This window comes from Monodelphis domestica, chromosome 6, assembly GCF_027887165.1.
Source record: "Monodelphis domestica isolate mMonDom1 chromosome 6, mMonDom1.pri, whole genome shotgun sequence".
NCBI classification, from domain to species: domain Eukaryota; kingdom Metazoa; phylum Chordata; class Mammalia; order Didelphimorphia; family Didelphidae; genus Monodelphis; species Monodelphis domestica.
The window spans coordinates 13,799,617-13,821,552 of record NC_077232.1 but is presented as its reverse complement, the minus strand read 5'-3'; the positions used below and the strand labels follow the sequence as shown (position 1 = coordinate 13,821,552).

Here is a 21,936-nt window from a genome sequence, read left to right as displayed (position 1 = left end):
TCTTCATTGCTTTCCAGTCCTCGTTGGATACCTACAGTCCACCATTAGGCAAGTCCAAATCTAACAGAAGTCTCTTCAGTTCAAAAATAAAAAGAAAGAGGGATGTTCTGGGAACCATCAGATCACAAAACTGTGACTGAGTCATGCATGGTAGCTGGGGAGACCACAGAATGGTCCTTGGTGAGATGTGATAGCCCACCCAACCCTCTTTACATGGCCTCTTTAATTAATGCTCCTTACCTATGAATTGGCAAGATTATTATTCCCCCTAGCCTCAAAAGAAATAATGCAAGAGCAAAACACCTGTACCCTATTTCCCCAAAACATCACCAAATGATAAGGCCCTCAAACCCAATCCCAAAAGAACAATTATGAGTTAACTTTTACTTGGGTACATAATTCCCAGCAAAACCACAGCTACAGGCCAAGCCCAAAAACTTCCCCACTCACAGAAGCCTATTCTCATGTGGTCAACACACAAATCAATCATAGAGGCCCAAGCCATAATTACAAGTACATCAAGCTTGAGTATGCCTCAGTAACTCAGGAACGCTCTAGCAATGACCAGAAATAATTTGAATTGTGTTCCCAGACCCCTCATCTCGATGATATGATTGTTGAAATGTCTCCTAAAATTGCTAATTAGTTATTCCATTTTATTAAAAGCAATATGTAATTTACCTTGATTGTTTGTAAGCTCAAAACTTCTCACAGGGTAATGAGAAAATTAAACCACATGTGACAAAATCATTTATCTTGTGTGCAACCTTTATTCTGCCTGTAATCATAATATAAGAATATAGAATGTTAATTAAGTGATTTGTTAAAAGTAATGTATCACTTTTCCAATTATCTCTCTTTGATTTTGTGTATCTGCATGCCAAGAAAATGGGTATAAAAATAAAGATCAGACATGGGGACAGTGGAGCAGCTTTGAGATGCAAAGTAATCCCATGGCTGTAATGATTAAGCTGTCTTCCCTTTGTTATTTTTGTTGAGTGGTTGTTCACCACCCCTCAGTATACCCTGGAGTCACAGGCAAGGGTGGACTTTTCCCATGACATCTGAGGTCATATTTGAACCCTAGACCTCCCATCACTAGGTCTGCCTATCAATGCACTGAGCTATTCAGCTGCCCTTTAGTATTGCCTTTCTTAATTGCTTTCATTTTGCCTTTCACTTTTCTGTAGCAGACTCTAAGGCAGGTGGCAATTCTAGTTAGATGGGACTAAGCAAATGCTAAGTACCCTTTTTGTCTTGGGTAGTCTTCACCAGTGTTTCAGGGCCCCTTCCCCAAGAAGACCCACATCTGGGCAGGGACCATCCTTTACTATACATTGTCAACAGTCCATTCCCTTTGACCCTACGCTCTAGCTGTGATTCTTTTCCCAAGCTTAATTGCATTCTGTCAGCATAATTTGAACACTCCCATATCCTTGTAACTGTGTCAAAGCAGCTTATCCCCTCCTCCTTCCTGAGTAACTTTTCCTGTCTGTCAAATATTCCTGACATACCACAGTTGTGCCAGGTTTGCCTCAGTGCATATTCTGTATGTCAATAAAAGTTAAGGTTTGGAGAAAGACCAGGGGACACTGACTAGGAGAATATGAGAGAAAGATAAGGAGAAGGGACAGAGCAGGAGGTGAGGGGAATGAAGAAGATAGAGGCAGGCTAGCTAGGCTCTAAGCCAGGTTACTTAGGATGATTGTCTACCCTTCCTAATAAACTTCATAAAATATATACCTCTGGGTGGAATTAAATATTGATCATTTTAATTATAACAAAACAATTGTAACGTCATTCAATTATGTTTCCCAGGTCCTCTGTTTCTCAAATGGTATATAGGTTCCCCCAATTCTTTTGTTCCTTGGTGTTGTCAATCTAGCTTGGTTGGTTCTCCCAGGGATCAGCGTGCAGAGCATCCAGAGTTCGATCCTCATACTCTGTACATTAGCGCAGCTCTATGTGGAGGCCGACTATTACACTAAACCCCTCTTCCTTGATTAAAGAGTGTTTTTTTCTGACTATTTATTAGTTCTGATTTTTTCCAAGTCAACTTTATATTTTTATTTATTCATTTATTTAAAAATTTATATTTATATTGTTGACTAAATTTATATGCCTCATCATTATTGTGTAAAAGCAAGTCCTGTTTTTCTTCCTCATTGGTATTATTTCTCTTTAAGACTATTGAATTGAGTTTCTGGAACTTCCTATTTATCCTGTGATGACTGATTGAATACAATTTCAGTTCATAGCAATGATGCTGCATTCAGGTATTTACAATATGCTCATTACAAGACTAAGTGATCTTTCTAGACCCAGATATCTCCTCTTATATTGTACGTTCTTTAAGGGTTCTCTAAGAGATAAATCTAAGGGTTCAGGAAAAATATTACCTTCCTAGAAAGAACTGAATTTTTTCCAAATTCTGATGTTGCTTTTGGGTCACTTTCAAGCAGTTGGTGGAAAGCATGAGCCAATAAATAGACTCCATTGTAGATATTATAACTCAGGTCCATTATGGTCTTATCCAAATGGATATGAGATGCATCTTCAAAGGACACACCTTCAGGGCAAAAAGAATCCAGCAGTTCTAAAGTACCCTTTTTTGAAAGTCTACAATTAAAGGCTATCTCCCAGAAACTCTTTAGGAAAATATCCTCAGTGTTCACAGTGGGTTTCACACTTCTTAGGAAATCTGTGAAACCAGGAATTTCCCTTTTGATTTGAGAAATTATTAGTGTACCATGAAAAGGGCTCATTTCTTTAGTAAAATCTGAAGAAAAATCCCAAGAAGAGGTGGTGATCAACAATTTTCCATACAAGTTAAAATCATTCATTGTAATAGACAATTCATTAAGAGAGTCTGTATTTCCATAGATGAAAATCACATTGGATGATGATGAAATGATCTTAGAAAAGAGTTTAAAGGAATTATCATATTCAAGACCCATATTTTGGGGAATTCGTTCCATGAAAGTCAGACACATACCACTCGTGGTCATCTCCTCTTTCAAATTGTTGAAGAATTGTTCCCCTCTCATGTTATCTGAAATAACCAGCCCTACCCAAGTCCAGCCAAAATGCAACATTAATTTGATCACTGTCAGATGCAGAGTGGATTCCCTGCTGCCCATCTGAAAGACATGTGGATATTGGACATTATCAGCCAGGAGAAGATCAAATGGGCCATAGCTGACCTATGTAAATATAAAGAAAAAATAATTATAATGGTGACATAGGAAATTTCTGTCCTCTTTAATATTTTTATCTCAAGCAACTATCAGAGGTGAATACATAACATGTATTAATAAATGAGTCTATGTTTGAAAGGTTATAATGAAAAAAATGTTATCTTCCTCTAAAAATACTTTTCTACTTTTACACAACCCATCCTAACAGGGCCTCTTTTCTTACATTTGTAATGAAATCAACCTCTGTGGACCATTTTTCCTTTGCTTCTAATTCTTTCATGTTGATTCCGGCAGAACATGTTGGGCATCTCTTGAATGGACCTCTAGGTTTAATATTTGATCAGAGTCGCAGATCCTCTCTAAGTGATCTCAAACATTTCTTCTTAAAATCATACATCAACCATTCCTTTATCCAACCTTGGTAGGCCAAGAAATCTTTCATATCAGGATCACAAGGAGGGACTAATGGTCCCAGAGCTGGCTCTAGACGGAAATTCTCTCTTCCAAATTCACTTAGGGGCGTAAGATGGTGACTTCACACCACTGAAATCTAATATCACAGTTGGCATTACACATTATCCCTACCCTAATAGTAAGAACTCAAGGAGATTAACTCTCCTCCACTCCAGAATTCATTAAGTACCCAAATTCCTAGTCTCTACCCCAATACTTATTCCAGCATTAGATCTCAAGTCACCAGATTTCTCCCAGCAATAAGGGAATATTTGACATTATCCTAAACTTTATCATGAATTTTTGTAGAATGAAATAAAAGAATGTTTTATAAACAGTGATTTAATCCATCTAAAATGACGCAATCAGCAAGGATATCTTGATACAGATTCCCAAACTGACACCCTTATAAGTTGAACCCACTATGGTAAGGTTTTTGGAGAAATATAGTCTCATTCTGACATCTTTATCATAACAGTGAGAAAGGGAGAAGCTAAATGAATGGTACTTCCTCATCCTATGACATGTAATCTCATACGTTATTTTTAGGCTGGTACCTATGATTAAAATTGTAAAATGTTGCCTACAAGTACGGTAATTTCATGAACAGAAGTGCAACTATGAAATGTCCCTATGTTGTCGCCACAGTTTCAAAGCAAATTCTTTGTCCTGAGTACCATTCACTAGGAAAGTATATTCTCTCTCATTGATAGAGAACATGCCATCTCACAACTCTCAAAATGGCTCCAATGAGAGAATAGGAAAATACAAATACTGCTAATAATTTTCAAAAATTGGCACACTAGTGGAATGTTGGTGTAAATGTGTTCTAATCCAACCATTTTCAAAAGGAATTTGGAATCACCTCCTATATATTGGGAAATTGTGTATACCATTTAACCCAGGAATACCACATTTACATCTATTTCCATAGATGAAAAAACTGAATGATAAAGAAAGATTTTTAAGTGTATGTAGAATTAGTTGGTGATTAAATATTTAATATTCATGTTACTTTATTGCCTATATGCTAGGAGTGGACACACTTATAAAGCACTGATTGTTCAATTAACCTCAACGTTTTTTAACCTGTCTCCTGAGACTGGATATGAGCACAGTGCATAGTACTTTTGAAAAACACACAGGACAATTGGGAGAAGGCGAGCCAGGAAAGCTGGATCAACATCCCTATAAAGAGCTTAGCAAGCCATTGCAGATGAGAAAATTGTTCTTCCAGAAAATCCCATATGCCCCTCTGCCTCTCAATATTCTTTCTTTAATTTCTGCAATAATTTCCTGATTTACTTCTGATTCTTCTTCTTTCCTCTTTTTAGGATTCTCTTAAGATTTGTTATTTTAGGGTCAGAGATTTTTATTTTTCTTGATGCCTTAGCTTCCATCTTAAAATCAATACTATGTATTGGTTCCAAGGCAGACGAGTGGTAAGGGCTGGGCAATGGGAGGTAAGTGACTTTCCAGGGTCACAAAGTTGAGAAGTGTCTGAGGCCAGATTTGAACCTAGGACCTCCTGTCCTGGCTCTCAATCCACTGAGCCACCCAGCAGCCCCCTAGGGTCAGAGTTTTTATCCAACGCTGGTCCTTCCCCAGAAATCCTTGAAGGCTTCTATTTCAGTTTCCAAGTGTTTTTATGAGGAAAATAAATTCTGCTTCTTCAGCCAATTAAAAGTCTTACCAGAATGGAGGCATCAGAAAATATCAAGATCTTTGTGGTAGCAACAATGTACCTTTCAGAACTATTTCTGCTTTATATCCATGACTGAGGCATCTTGGTGGCACCAAAAATAGTGTGCTGGACTTTGAGGCAGGAAAACAAATCTTTGTGAGTTCAAATCTGGACTCAGGTACTTATTAGCTATCTGCTCCTAAGAAGGTCACTCATCACTATTTGTCTAAGTTTCTGTTTGTGAAACATGAATTGGGGAAGGAAATAAAAAAACTACAAGAGGGTCTTTGCCTAGAAAAATCCCAAATTGGGAAGGAACAACATTTGAAAGGATGGAGCAACACAGCAGCAGAAACTTTAGAGTGCAAATATTGAACATTTCTGCTGAACTCGACTCCTGGAGTTGACATGGACAGACAATGTCATCTTCTGGCTCAGTGGCTTAGAGCAAGTTTTCTGTCCATCTGTAGCATAGCAGGCATGTTAGCATCTTGGAAATATGGTTGATGTATTGACATTGTGTCCTGAATATTCATTACCAGACAAATGGTCAGATAACTTAGTAATCATTATATGGAAAGGGACAGTCTGAAGGACTAGCAAATTCCTGGGCTGGGAGTGGCCAGCTACAGTGCCCTGGATCTGACTGCATTCCTTTATAAAGTACAGGTTCGATTAATCTCCTCCTATTTTATTTTCTCATTGTCAATTCAACCAATGTTAAAACCTATATCATGTCACGTATTCATTTATCAACTCCTACTTGACATTCCTAAGGTCTCCAATAAAAACTGGGGAACATGTGTGAGCCGCCCTCTTACTTCTCTTGCTCTTGCACTTGCTCTTGCTCCTTGTACCTCCTAATCATGCTATGGCCTATAATGGCCTCCTCATGTCTGACTGATTTATGTGGCTCAGCTGCTGTGCACATCTCCCATTAATCTCTTGGTGGTCTGGCCCATGGGGGATGTTCTGGAGTTCTCGGCTCCATGGATGTTCTCTTGTTTCTCATACATGTAATTTCTCCACTTGTTTTCTCTTTCTAGAGAGGTAATTACGGAGCTCGCGACTCCCCACATGTTTTAACTTGTGATCTCTGAGACTTTATTCCTGCATCTCTTCCTCTGACTGCCTCATCTACCTTACATCCACATTCCTCTAGCCAACAATCTCCTTCTCAGGTCACCACCTACAGGTTCTTTGTATAGGAGCTGCTGGCAGATGTATATGTCAGAATAATTTGGGGACAAGGAACCCCAAAAAGGATTCAGCAAACCTTAATATGGGAGGTGCTAATCCTTCCTGAAGACCCAATATACCTTTGGTGTCTGCCTACACTCACTCATGGCTCCTAGAAGCCCTCCCATACAAAGTGACTCCACACCAGTAAACCCTTATTTGCCAACAGTCTAAATGGGGTTGAGGATAACTGACCAGTCTCTCACCTGTTAGCCAGATGGGATATATTTACCTCAGCCCACAAGGGGCTGCCCCAACAGAATGGGCTGATGGCACCAATTTGTTCCATAGGCCATAAAGGCAGTTAAAGCGAGTGCTACAGAGCAGAGAAAGAATAGCAATTTGTGAGCAGCATTTATTTGGTGCACCCATCTGTAACTGGAAAGGCCAACAAGAACTACAGAAAGTAAACGCGATTGTTTTATGTTTTGGAAATCATCTTTTTCTTGTACTATGCCTATCACATGATACTGCTCAATCAATGTGGTTTGAATGGAATTATCCTGAATCACATTTTGGAATATTGCAATGATTTCCCTGATCCTGACTCATGAAATAAAGGCTAATTTTTATACTACCATTCATCAGACTCAGCCAAAAACAAGTGATGATCGATCACCATGATCTCTCAGGAATCAAAATTGTGAGAATACCAAAGGATAACGAGAGAAACAAGTAAAACATGAATACTTTGTGGCAGAGAAGCATCGTGGAATTGATTGAAATCCATAGATTCTTACTTTTCTAACACATATCCCCATCTTTCTTGCTATAGAGGCACTCTTGGGGCTTGCAAGTAAAAGGCATTTTGTTTTAGTATTGAATCAGCTCTTCATTCTGTCTGCTTGCCCTGATGACTCTCTATTGTAGTGTATTTTTGTGAATAAAATTTTAATATTAAAATTGTGTTTGAAAAGAATTTCAGGAAAAGAAATTTGCTAACTCCTTGAATCCAGAAAAATAAACGCTTTGAAGAAAAATGCTTGCAGAAACCTATACTGAATCAAAAAGATACACAATGAACATTTGGGTGCAATTGATTGAACAGAAGAGGATTTAGCATTTATTGTAAATGTATACTTTTATGGCAAAGGGGACTGACCCATAATTTGCCTTTTTGTCAATATGCCTAGCAAATCAATGTTTTTTCTTTCTCTCTTTTCTAATTCCCTATTATCTATAACCATTGTAAATTCCTGTTAGAAGGTGAACTATTGTATAAATCTGTATTTAGAAGGTTTTAGGACTACAAGATGATTCTGTTAAAAGATCAATGGGGGGACTATTCTCCCAATGATCATGGGGGTATTGTGAAGATTAAATTCTAATCCTCTAATTGTAACAATGAAGGTACTTAGCAAAGTAACTTCATTGTTACAATCAGGAGAGAGCTAAATTCCATCTTCACACTATCCAGACCACCAAGAGGTTTTATTTTCATCATAATATTCTCTGAGGATCCAGTTAGAAAATGCATATCAGGCACTTGATCAAGACTAACTAGAAATATGGTGTATTGATGGACAAAAATTTTGTGTTCTAAAGGCTACATTACACATTTGGCAAAACAGGCCCTAAGTGAGGAAGAAATTTCTCAGTTAAAATTTAAATATCACTGTTAACACAGAATTGGATGGTACTTGTTAGCACAAAATACTGAAGGGATGGAATGGGCTTCATACTTTTTGGGTAAACATATAAATCAATTTCCAAATAAAAAGGAAAATTCTTTATCCTGGAAGTTTTCTGAAGTAAGAGGGGAAAAAATCTTACTTCTCTCTAAACTTTTCAGAGGTTTATTCAAATATATAAAGGTGAGCTGAGAGGATAGGACTATTACTTGGGAAGATTCTTTACTTGCCTTAAAACTATCCCTAAAAACAAATAATTCAATATGGCATCACCTCATCTGAAGAATACAATGAGTTCCTTCAGAGAGGGGACTTTTTCCTTGTTTTGTATTTCTAATTTCAAGTCTATGTCTAGAGCTTCTTGATAAATGTTAACTGGCTCACTGGTGTCAATTGGCTATTTGAATGAGACAACAGTATTGCCTCTCTTACCTGTGGGACTTGATAGAGTCCTAACATGGTGGCCATGGCCATGGATAGTATAGAAGAAATTCCACCAATGACAGCCACTGATTTGTGCTGCATTTCACAATTGTAGTTAGGAATGGTTGGACCCATCCCTGACAACCAAATCAAAGAGTTCTCCACAGCTAGTTCATTAGAATGGAAGTTACTGAACAACTGGTATCCCAGAGTTATGTTGGGTAGCAAATGGGGGTCCTTGTTGATCTCGTCCACAGCAAATTGGAAAATGAGAAAATGTTGGTAATGTTTAAACATGTACCTAAAGTGACAGGAAGAAAATAAATAACTAGACACAACTTGACAGAAACAGCAAAGTTTGATATTAGAAAGGATGTAGGTCATTAGTGTTATATTTTCAAGGCTATATATATATATATATATATATATATATATATATATATATATATATGGCATAACTAATACTTAAAGGACAGTCATTGAGTGAAGGGAAAGAAGATGCTGGTGTAAAAGTTTATACATTGGTTTAAATTAAGAGTGTTCAAAAGACTGGGTCCATCTCTTCATCAGACATTGGATTATATGAAGAAAGATTGGGCAACAGTGCGAATAGTACATTGTCAAAAGAGTGTGAGAAGGAGCAGATCAAACTAATGGCTTCTGTTTCCTCAGTATATTTTAAGGTGATGTACACAGCTGAATTTGAGGAGAATGACGTGATGATACTAGAAGTTGCTAATGAAAGTGAGGATTTGGAAGAGCTGTTGTGGGAAGAAGAAGAAATCACGTAAGAAGCAGCACATGGAAGCACATTGTAACTTTTGGAATGAAAGCAGTGTGCAAGTTCTTGTGCCTTCATCAAATCTGTTTAGCAGCACCTAAGTAGGAATGAAGCAGAAGCTACTAGAAAGAATCAGGCCTGGCATCTGCCAACGCTTAAACGACGATTGGTGCTATCCAAGAAACCATCCCAGAAATTCCACAGTGGAAAAGACTAGCCATCTGTCCCTTCCTCTGCTCTCCTCATTCACTTATTAGTTAAATATATATTTACAAAAAAGCCTTCTATGTGTCAGTTACCATTCTTGGAAAGTAAATGTGGAAATTAAATCAGACTATGATTTTCTTCCATATATTTGATTGGTAGGAAATAATTTGTACACATACAACATAAACAAATGCAATCAAAGTATAAAGTAGATACAAAGAAAAGTGTGGGATTTTGTTACAGTAACATGAAAACTCAAGATAAAATACTCATAGGAAACAGTAATCATGAATAGCTTTGAAGGAAACAAAGGACATGGAGTGACTGAGTAGACATGAGAGCATCTTTCAGACCTGGGATACAGCCTGTGTTAAGGGAGCACGAAAAACTGTGATTTCACGCATGAGATAAAGTAAGTAAATCCGTTTGGAGTCAACGTCAGTAACTTGAAAGGGATTGTTGTACAATAAACCTTCAAAGGAAAATGAGGCCTGTGTGTGTCTGAAACTCTATAAGACTTTAACAGATGAGTTCTTACTTGGTTTTGAAGACCTTAATTAGGTATTGGTAGTCCATTGTGAATAGAACAGAGGATTGATATGGGCCCCGTTTTGTTATCAAATACTGTTCTAGCAGCTCTGTAAGAACCAGAACCATTCCGACCAAAGGTGAAACTTTTCAAGATACGTGATATCCTCTGCCCTTTTATTTAAGGTCATTCACTACCCTGCATGCTCTAAAAGGAACTCATTCCATTTTTACATCACTGACCATTAGGAGGTATTTCTTTCCATCAACTCTAAAATAATTTACTGGCAAATTTAAACAAACTATCCTATTTGTAACCTTTACTTAAAAGTGAAAAAATGATGTGAATTTTCAAAAGTAATCATATTTAATACATTATAATAAGTTTAATATATTATTTCAATATATTATTTAATATTTAATATATTATAACATATATAACATTTCCCCCAGGTTTCTACCATCTCCCCAACCTTTTGCAGCATTTTCTACAATCCTGGGCCCAGAAAATAACACTGAGAGACTCTCACTTTTTTGAAATATAGGACAATTCTACTCTTTCCCTCATTCACTAAACTTCTTCAATATTTCTTTCTCTTCATAACTGTGTTTCAGTCATAGTATTCTGGTATTGTTGATCTTGAAGGCAAAATTAATAATGGATATGACCTTGCTAAGTTTCTCCTTATGTGATTATTTTGCCATCCTCAAACCTTCCAATACTGTACATTGTCCTGAGTTACCATTCATTGTTTTATCAAAGCTTCCTTACCAGATACTCCTCATGCATATATTTCACCAAGCTCTGGCACAAGGTGGGACTTGAGATATTGCATTCAGGGAACATATTGCTTTAAATGACTGGGGTCCTTCCCATTGTATGCAGAACAGTGATCAGTAACTAACTTTAAAGCTGTTAAAAAGAGAATTCCAACTGTTATTAGTTTTAAGGCATACTTTAGTCCTAACAAAACCTCCTGAGATTGTTGAACTACCTTCTCCATCCCCTGCATTGTATGATCACAATAAAGATGAGACGAAGAAATTCTGGCAGAAAAGAAGAAACTAATCAAGGATGTTTAACCAAAAGAAGGGCTGCCAAGAGAAGAACTTTGAAAGAACAATATGAGGAGTCATAAAATCTTACCATGAAAAGAGGAGAATTAAAGAAGACCAAGAGAAGTAGTTTTGCCTTTACATGCCCATACCTTGGCAAAATTACACCTGCTGAGGAGTTAAATCCCACAGGAGGATCAAGGGATATTGTGCATCTCACATATCTCAGTTTGGAGATATCCTAAAAGTCTACACAATTCCATTATCTCTGAGGACATTGAGATGACCACTTACCGACAATACTAAATTCAGATTCAATCTCTATCTTCTTTCCTCAAATTGCAAAACTATCAGGAGGTTGAGAAATAATAGGGAAGGAAAGGACAGAAAGCAGAGGAAAAGATTGAGTTAATAAAAATGGGAGGAACTGTTCTAATTCTGATCTAGAAAAGTTCAAAAAGAGCCAGCTCCTTATTCAGAAGATGAATTATTTGCACAACAATGATCATAAATACAGCCAACTTTGCCATAATATTTGTTGACAGAGTTTGTGAGGCCAGGATCATTTTTTTCTTTGTTTAATACCTTCCTCATGACCTGCACATAGTGGCTAGATAATTCAGTGGAGTGAAATGGTTCTCTAGTTTATCTTTCCTAGACAAAGAGGTGGTGAAAACTCAATAGGCTTGAAGAATGCATCACACATCTAATATACATTGAATTTGTGATCATTGTGGACTTAATTGTTTGGTGCTTTATGTATAGGTACCTAATATATTAAAAAGATAGAGCTCCAATATGAAGTCATTTGACTAAGTTGTTCTAATGTTCATAAAATCTTAGAGGGACAGAGAAACCTTTTGTATTTTTCCACTGTTAAATCTCAGGAAATAAGAATTGAAGCTTTTAGTTGGATAAAACTCGGGAGTGATTGAAGGAGTCTGAATTATTTCTCTTTTCTGGGGCTTTAGTTAGTTAATGAGGGATCCTTCTCCTGGTTTGCTATATAAGTGTTGAGTCTCCCCATATGAAAATTTCATCCAAACTTGTTCAAAATATCATCCCCCAAATTTCTCCTTCAATATGCACCTAATAAGAAATACACCTTTACATATTTAGTATCAATAACCTCTTCTCAAATATGGGCATTCTTCGGGAATCTAGTTTGGTCACCAGAATCCCAACAATGAGAATATTCCCTCCCTGTTATGTCTCCTTAATCGTTGTCCTAGCTGAGTTCCTTCCATTTGTGGTGAAGAATCCCAGACTATTTGCATAGCCATATGGTGTGGCAATATAAATAGATATTTATATACTATCTCTCTTGCTATACCATATACAATGAAAAAGCTCTGTGATCAGCTTCCTGAATACCCCTTTCCTAGAAATTTCCAAACCCAGGTCTTTGCTTTAACCAAAGCTGTGAAGCCAAATAAAACACAATTCTGCCCACAAGAACAGTCAATCGGGAACATGGATAATTACATTTCACCAGTCAGAAATATAACACAGAATAACAACTTACTTTGAATTTGCAGGTATCCACCTTGGAGGATATGTGGAAGATAATTTGTCCACATAAATACCGGTCTTCAGAAAGAGGGAAAGGAAGCCCCCTATAACTAGGTCCCCTTCCTTTCTATATGTAGGACTATAATCTCTTTTTAAGTGACAAGGATGATTCCCCATCTGGTATGCAGAAAAAGACAACTGACAAAGCAGGGCCACAAGAAATCTAAAGGAAGACAGTCTCAGTTTACCCAAGCCCATGGCCAATATACCAAATGTAAAAAGATTTAAGGAGAAGTCTAAGATAATTGGGCAGGTCTTTTCTCATGACTCTATGGACATGTTCTCTGTATCTAAAGATTTTTCTTTTCTAATAAATGCTCAACTTTTGAACAATCCCTCATACACTGGAAATTCTAATGTGAGACATTAGATAGGACTCTGTTTAGGATGAAAGAAAAAGATAGAAAGAATGGGGTATATTTATAGGACATTTTTAGCTCCTGGATATTATTCACCTCATTCCCTGTGGGTAGGCAAGGAAAGTCATCATATCATCATGTCTCTCCAGTGGTAGTCAAAATAGTATGTTGACCAAAGTCTGAGAGCAAGGGCCTCCGGGGACCATTCTTCCCTGCAGCTCTTCACCTGCATCCTCCTTCCTGAGTTAAAAACTCAAGTGACAAAGTAGCTTTTAGAACTTGCTTCCATGCTTTCAATCCCTGGAGCATTAGCAGCTTCCCTGGTTTTGAGATGTCCACAAACATCTATGATCCATCTCAATACAGTGGTTATACTTCTAGAATAATATATCTACTCTGGCCAAACCAAATCTCTGCAATGACTCAATATTTCCAGATATTGCATCAAGCAGAGACCAGTTTGACATGAGAAGGGCAGGAAGTGAGAGTGAGAGTGTCAATATTGAGGGCCACAAGTTCTGAGACTGAGAAGAATTTTACATTTTCATTAACTTGATAACATGGGTCATAAGTACTTTAGCAAGTAGAGGTACACACTAAACAATAGCTGAATGAATACATGATAGTAAGGTTTTTTTTTTTTTAATTTCAACAATGGTTATAGGTTGATGAATCTCATTCTTTATAAATCTTCCTGTTACATCATTAGTGGATACCTTTGGCTCAGTAGAGTATTCCTCTCACTGATAATTAAAAAATAATCTAGAATTGGCATATATTCTATTGAACTTATAAGAGAGGAAACAGACTGAATCTGCCAGAGGAAGAAGACAAGCAGGCTCATCATACTGGAAGACCATCATGAATGGGGGAAGGGCAAGAAGGAGAGCGAATTCCAAAGGAAGAACAGAGGAACTGAGAAGATCCAGACAGCTGACCTCACTTCACTTTGAGAAACCTACCAGAGAGGTTGAACTTAGCAAACCTCTGATTCTGGAGCCCCCTTCTGTAAAACCTGATCCCAGTATCCAGTGAAGATAAATCAGAATAAGTAGGACCTTGTCTGAACGCTATTGACCAGAAGAAGATCCTCTAAATCCCTCTAGACAATCCCTTGAACTTGATAATAGCTAGGACAGTTTAAAGTCAGGACAACTCTCACAACTGATCCCTGGGGGGTCAGTGAGACAAAGCCTGACCCTGCAGGATTTGGGGAAAAGGGGTTCAATTGTTATTATTAGGGACTTCCTATTTCCCTCCTTCCCAATCACCTTATCTCACAACTCACTTTCCTTACCTTTTATATATTCTTTAGAATAAATAGCTGTTTATAAGATTAAGTGCCTACTTCATAGTAGTCAAGAAGAGAGACTTATAATCTGGGGGAAGGAAGATTATACTTCTCTCCTCAGAGAAGGAGAAGCCATCTGCCCTGTACTTCTATTTCAACCAAGTCTAAGAGGGAATAGTAATCTGTGATTCTGAAGGCAACCAGAGTGAGATTCACTAGGGAAAGAGTGAGGAAAAGCCAATCTATCCCCTCTCTTCCTCCCTTGGCTATATTACTTCTCTACCTCACTCTGGTCCTGAAATTAGTGGTGAGAGACTCCATGCTTTCTCCCTCCATTACAATGGCATCCAAGAATACAAAAGAATCCATCACCAACAGTCACTGACTGGCAATTGGAAGTGACTGTTCAGGGCAGTCATCTTGGGGTCATAGATTCTGAAAACAACTAAACATAGGATCAAGGCAGAAATTTTGATTTCTATACAACAGAAAGAGAAAAGAGGAAAAGATAGAGGATAGAAACAATTTTCCAGAAAATGATGTGGACACTTCTGGTGGTAGCCATTTCATCAAATTGGTGGTATTACTCCATCTTTGGCACCATCACTGGAGTAATATATGACATGATAAGTATTAAGAAATACTGAGATCTGATATCATTAGAAATGTCAATGAAATTGTTATCCCTCCCTGATGGATAAGGTACTCTTGCTGCTCTCTGGAAATTATACAACATTATGAAGAAGGGGATGAAGATAATTCTGGGCAAAAAGAATACAATGAACAACAATATAGATAATAGGCTAGAGCTTTTGTTCTCCCAAATGTCAACAATTACAGAGATATACCAGGAATGCAATATTAAGAAAAATGAGAAACTGTCCAAGCCAAAGGAGCTACTTACAGGGGAGGATCTTAAGGATGCTGATAATGATACAGACATATGCAAGGATACTGAGACACCTATCATAAGAGCAGTTGTGACAGTGGGGGGTGTGCACTGAGAAAATCAGGGTGGACAAACAAACACAATTTGAGGAAGTTCCAGGGGCCCAAAAGATTATGCCTCTCAGAGATTTTACTAAAGTAGTCCCAGATTCGGGTATTCTCCAGGCAAAAGAACACATGTCTTTTTCCATTTCAGACATGGATTCTCTGGAATGGAGAATGCCAAAATTCTCTGTAGAACCATTTAGATGTTTAAAGGAGCTAAAAAAAAACATTCAAACTGTATGATCCTGAATTCCAGGATGTAGAAATCTTATTATCAGAATAATTTAGCCCCCCAGAACAATCACAATTCATTAAGAAAATGAGAGAAGACAATACACTGACAAGTTGGCTTGAATATTTTGAGGATTTTGATTTTTCAAGACCATTAGCTTGACTTTCCTTAAAAAGACTAGGGAAGATCTGTTAGAGGCAAGCAAGTCCTTTTGTAGAAGTCCAAATTCTTGAGAAAATTTTGATAGATTGATGCAGGAGCAGATAGAACATCTATCTGTCTACATTGACAGATTGATGGAAAATGTGGAGTCAATTTTGGGATAGGGACAGGACAGCCAAGAATCTATTCTCCATGAAAAGAGACAATTTTTGCAGAGATATTCCCCAAATCTCAGTCATTTCCTCAAGCATTTTTGCCTGAATTTTTAATCTCTATCTCTCCAAGATCTGAGAGTCTCTGCCACATACTTATATAAGACCCATACAGAACAACAAAAAGAGAAAGAAGAATTAAAGTAGAAGCTAGAAGAGACCAAGGAAACCCTTAGACAGAAAGAGTTAGATGAGATCAAGAATCTAGCTACCATCAGGCCATTCCTATGTCAAAAACTACAATACCAAAATAGGGTAAAAAGAGATAATAGGAAATGACTTTCATGCCAGAGAGTGGGACACATAGTAAAATTCTTCCTGATGACATAAAAATATGAGTAGGGGTTCAACAGAGGTTCAAAATATCATAACAGGTCTACACAGAACAGAGGGTATAATAACAATGCATAACAACAGACATACCTGGATACATACAAACCCAAATGCTATGACCACTGCAAGGAGACAACTCCTGATCTCCAAACCATGTGACACCTGCTTACTCAGGGAGCAAAACCCCAAACTGCCAGATTCAGTGTAGGTTTCCTCTTTTACAAACTGCCATACATTAATTGGGGTCCGGTTCAACTCTTTACTCTCATCCTCACTAGACAAATGTCAAATTTTTATAATAAATTGGAAATAAATATTCATCAGGTCCTGATTGATTCTGTGCTAAGTTTTCTTTACATGAAAGACAAGAATTGTAACACTCCAAGAAGTCAATAATATCCTCATTATGACATTTTCATCCATAAATTTTTATCACAACCCAGATATATATATACACCAACCTATATACAAGAGTCTGGAAGACTCTTGTCTCAATCTTTCCATCAATTTCCCATCATGGGGCCACCGCTTACCCTACATGCATTTTCTAATTCCTTAAAACAAGATAATTTAACAATGGAGTATGCTAACACATCATCACTTATTGCTATGCTACCATGTGATCCAACATCTATATGTTTACACATAAATTGATCTCTGCACTATTTTCCTTCATAGGGCCTTCACTATAACAACCCTCCTCTGGTAACACCTATTAAAATAAGATTTCATTTTAAAATCTCACCCTTTCCATTAAGGAATTGGAGTTTACTTTATAATGTCACATAAACCCAGTGTTGTGACCCAGCTTGACTTAACTATTGCAGACCTATTTCATTCTAGTCCAGGCCTTAGAATTGGAGTATGGCCAACCATTTTATTCACAATATCTAGCACAATGCTTTGCACATAATCAGTGATGAATAAATGCTGACTGACGTCTTACTCTGAAAAAGCAAGATTGGAAAGAGAAAAGCCAAGATGACAGGGTAACAGCACTTGAAAGCTGGCACCACTCTGAGAATTCCCTAAAATCCTCCTTAAAAAGCAACCTCAAAGAGAATACTGCTGTAACAGAACCAATAAGGGACAATGGGGTGCAGTGAAGTAACTCCCTAAAAAAATGGCCGGGAATGAAGGCAGAAAAATTCCACTTAAAAACACTTTAAACAAAATATTTGATAATCTACTTGTATTTAATTCCACATTTTGTAGAGTAGTAAAAGGAATTATTTGTGGGTTTGAACACATAATGGGTTTTTTCAAGAGGAGACTAACCTGAATCTCTTATCTGATTCTCTAGCTTATGTGTGGTATTTTCCAGGTTTCTCTTAGAGAAAAATAGATACATTATTAGGTATTAAAAGCTGACTTAGGGATAGCCACATTAAAGGAAAGTTTAGGAAATTTAAGAAGATTGAGGATATTTTGTCACAACCAACATGGTCAGCCAAATTAATTGTTAAATTTGTTATGGTTGGACTTAATATTTAATTTGGTGTTTGCCAGGGATTTAATTTCTAAATGACAAAATGAATCATTTAAATAGAATTGTATTCATGGTAGTTTATTTTACAATAGAGGGAAGATATTAAGGAAGAGAGAAAAGGAAAGGGAGAGATAGCATGCTCTGGATTCCACAGATCCAGGTAGAAATTCTAAGGCCCTATTCAGGGAAAGGATTCTCAAGACAATGGGCCTTTCTCAGAGGTTCATACCTCCAGAAAGGCAGGGAAACTAATTCAGCCTTTCACTCACCATGGTGACCTTCTAAAAGGAAAGCATTCTGAAGTCTCCTGCATGAGCTCCTCCAGGGGTCCACTTCCACAGCCATGTTTCTTCACTCTAAGTCTGAATGTCTGTCTTTCAGTGACTCCTCAAGTGTCTGTCTTTCAGGCTGATTCTTCTTCTAGTCTAACTCAGAGTCAGAGGATGTATATTTCCATCAGTCTTGGTTTCCTCTATTTATAGACCTTTTTCTCTTGTGTCACCTGCCCTAAATTTCACATCTACCAATCACAGCAGATGCTCCTTTCCAGGATTGCTCACTCAATGTATGAAATGGGTGTTCACACATTTTCTGGTTAGATTATACCTTTTTGGTTATATATCATTCCTTTGGTATTTATTTGAACTTCTAGAAGTTAGTTTGTACCTTTCATAGTTAGTTCACACATTTTTGTATTTAAAATGGGTAGATCTACTTTAAATACTGAGTTAACACTTTTGGGGATTAAAATCTAAAAATAGACTGGGGATTACAATTCAATCTTCCCAATAAAGGAAGAGCTAAGTACCTTCATTGTTACAATCAGGAGAGAACTAAATCCAATCTTCACAAAATCCTGAATTCAAATCCAGCCTCAGACATTTTCTAGCTTTGTAGTCCTGAGCAAATCACTTAAGCCCCATTCCCTAGCCATTACCACTCTTCTGCCTTGGAACTGTTATAAATTCTAAGACAGAACATCTGAGATTTTCAAAAGATAAGTTCTTCATCAAAAATGAGACCATCTGGGATAGCTGGGTAGCTCAGTGGATTGATAGCCAGTCCTAGAAATGGGAAGTCCTAGGTTTAAATCTGACCTCAGACACTTCCTAGCTGTGTGACCTTAGCCAAGCCACTTAATCCTCATTTCCCAACCCTTATCAATCTTCTGCCTTATAACCAATACACAGTATTCATTCTAAGACAGAAATGAAGGTTTTGTTTTTTTTTAACGAGACAGTCATTTCCTTGGATTTTACTAAATGAAAACATGTAAATAGATAATTAAAATGAAATGCATACAAAATAAATAAAAATAATCTGGAGAAAGTTGAGAGATCAGCATCATAAGAAATATAAAGATGGAGAAATTACTCAGTTTATGGGTAGAAAAATCATATATTGTAAGAAAATCCCATATGTTGCATATATATTGTATTTTCAATTTTGTGTGTGTGTTATCACTCTTATTGGAATGTGTGCTTCTTGAATTGGGTTTGTAGATGATTTATTCTGGTCTTTGTATCACCAGAGCGTAACACAGTGTCTTGTAAATATTAAGTCCTGTAAACCTTAAAATTTCTTAGACTTATAAATGTTGGAAATTTCAACATTGGGAAATTTCATACTTGAAAAATTTCCTACTGATAGTCTATTGGAATGTGAACCCCATTGGCATGGGAGGGTCATTCTCCACCCTACTTAAGATTTCTTTAGGACAGAAACCTTTTGCTGAACAATGGAAAGGGCTTTGACCTATGCTTAAGCATAGAACAGGAAGTTCTTTGAGTCATGATTGATTTTAGAATTGATACAATAGAGATACTTGGAATGACAGAACCAGGTCTTGGAACTTCCAATCTCCACCCTGCTCAGGGTAACAGGATTTAGGAAGGGTTGCAGCAAAGGATCAAGATTTTAATTATTTGAGAATATGACCTTCAACAGACATGTGCAAAGCCACAGACCTCTGGGTGGTCCTGGGTTAAGCTAGAGCCACCATTGGCACAGGGAAGACATGGACAGTGATTGGTAGATGTGAGAACTGAGGGGAGGGAACTTGGATGGTTTCCTTAAAGATAGCGGGGTCTGAGGACTAGGGAGGTTGGAGAGGTTTTGCTCTGAGAGGTTGTGCTCTGAGAAGCTTGCTCTGAAGGAAGCTGAAGGTGGAGGCCCCTGAGACTGTTTTTCCATTTTGGTCACGTGAGTGATAGGGACTGATCTCTTTTCTTTGCCTCAGCTATCTAAGGGCTTGGGCCTTTTGGCCCAGCTTAAACAGAGGGGGTATTTAAGCCCTATTCCCTTCTCTCCCCTTTCTCTCTCTCTCTCTCTCTCTCTCTCTCTCTCTCTCTCTCTCTCTCTCTCTCTCTCTAATACCTTTCTTCCTCCTGTTTGTAATTAAAAACTCCATAAAAGGTTGACTGCTGACTTGAGTTTCATTTAGGAATTACATAGCTGAATTCCTTGGCGACCTTAAATTAATATCTATCAGTCTTTTAAGTGATTTCCTTGTCACAGTCCTTAATAAAGAAATAGTTTGTTAGTAAGGATACCTGTTAAGTACAACTTCATACCTATCAGACTGACTAATTTAAAAAAAATAAAAATAGACATTTTAGAGAGGATGTGGAAAAAAAAAGAACACTAATACACTGTAATTCGTAACCATGACCCAAGGGTCATAAAATGTGCATAACCTTTGGCTATAGCAATACCATTTTTAGGTCTCTATGCAAAGACATAAAAGACAGGGGGGAAAGGGCATATCTAAGCACAAATATTTACAGCAATTCTTTTTGAGGTGACAAAGAACTAGAAACTTGAGCTGTCCATCAATTGGGGAATGACTGAATAAATTGTAGTATATGATTTTAACAGAACATTATTGTAAAAGAAATGAGCATAGAAAAACCTAGAGAGACATATTAAATGATGTAAAGTAGAATGAACAGAACCAGCATGATGTTTCAAATAATATCAGTAATAATATAAGATAATCAACTATGAATGAATTAACTATTATCAACAGTACAAGGATCCATGCCAGCAAAAGCTATCCTGTGGCTAAAATGAGCTGAAGGAGTTTGATTGCATTGTTTGCTTAATATTCTACATTATTTTTATTTTCTAGTGTAACAATATGTTTTCTTTCACAACATGATGAACATAAAAATAATTGCTGTATAATCCACCCACAACTTACATCATATTACTTTATGTCTTGGGAAGGGGAAGGGGTGCTGGGGAGGGAGATAACTGATCACAAATTGTGAGGAAACAATGGTTAAATAATTGCATCCTAATGTAAAGAAATTACAATTATAAAAAATTATTACAATAAAATTCACCAATCAGAACTGCCAGGGAAGGTCCAAATACTGTACTGTCAGGCCAATCAGGAAGAAGACACATAACCTGAGAAAAGGGAGAATAAGACTTCTCAGGGAATCTTTTCACAGAAGAGAACATTAGACGAATCCATCATTATTTAATAGATCATATGCTTCTATTAATAAATGGTCTGATGATCAGGGAAATGTCTTTGGTGTATTTATTTAGTAAATTTCAGACACTATATAATCATGTACTGAAATGTATTTAGTCATTCCCCAGTTGATAAGCATCCTCTCACTTTCCAATTCTTTGCTAACACAGAAAGAGCTACTATGAATATTTTTGTACATACAAATCCTGTAAGGCTCACCGCCATGGTTGGCCAGCCCTGTGTGACCTCACTTGGGGTAACGAAATGAAGAGTAACGAATGGACACTATATGAAAATGCATAGCAACAAAGCTTTATTGGTTTCACACAAAGCATATATAGGTTAAGACACAAAGGAAGATATGATGTTACCGCCCAGCAATAGCAGGAACCAATAATTGGGCAGATCCATAGGAATTCATGACGTTACCTGCCAGGCACAAGGAAGAACCGAGAGGATTCCAAACAAGCTACTTTCCCACAGTCTCTCACAATTTCTCACAACCCTTATCAGTCCTCTGCTGGCTACTCCAACCTTACAGTTTCTTTCTCACAAACCGTATCAGTCCTCCCTCTGATGTTACTCCAACCTTGAGCACACAGCTGGGCAG

At 37.3% G+C, this 21,936-nt stretch overlaps 1 protein-coding gene across 1 annotated transcript in view; it reads right to left on the bottom strand.

Annotated features, from left to right (window-relative positions):
* VN2R645 (vomeronasal 2 receptor 645) overlaps positions 1 to 21,728 on the bottom strand; it is a gene marked incomplete at its 5' end in the record, with an annotated part of 50,297 nt that extends 28,569 nt beyond the window's left edge. Inside the window, 3 exon segments of the mRNA NM_001099587.1 lie at positions 2,453 to 3,203; positions 8,637 to 8,965; positions 21,718 to 21,728. Of these exon segments, the coding sequence (NP_001093057.1) occupies positions 2,453 to 3,203; positions 8,637 to 8,965; positions 21,718 to 21,728 (1,091 nt within the window).
* Positions 21,729 to 21,936: the final 208 nt, after the last annotated feature.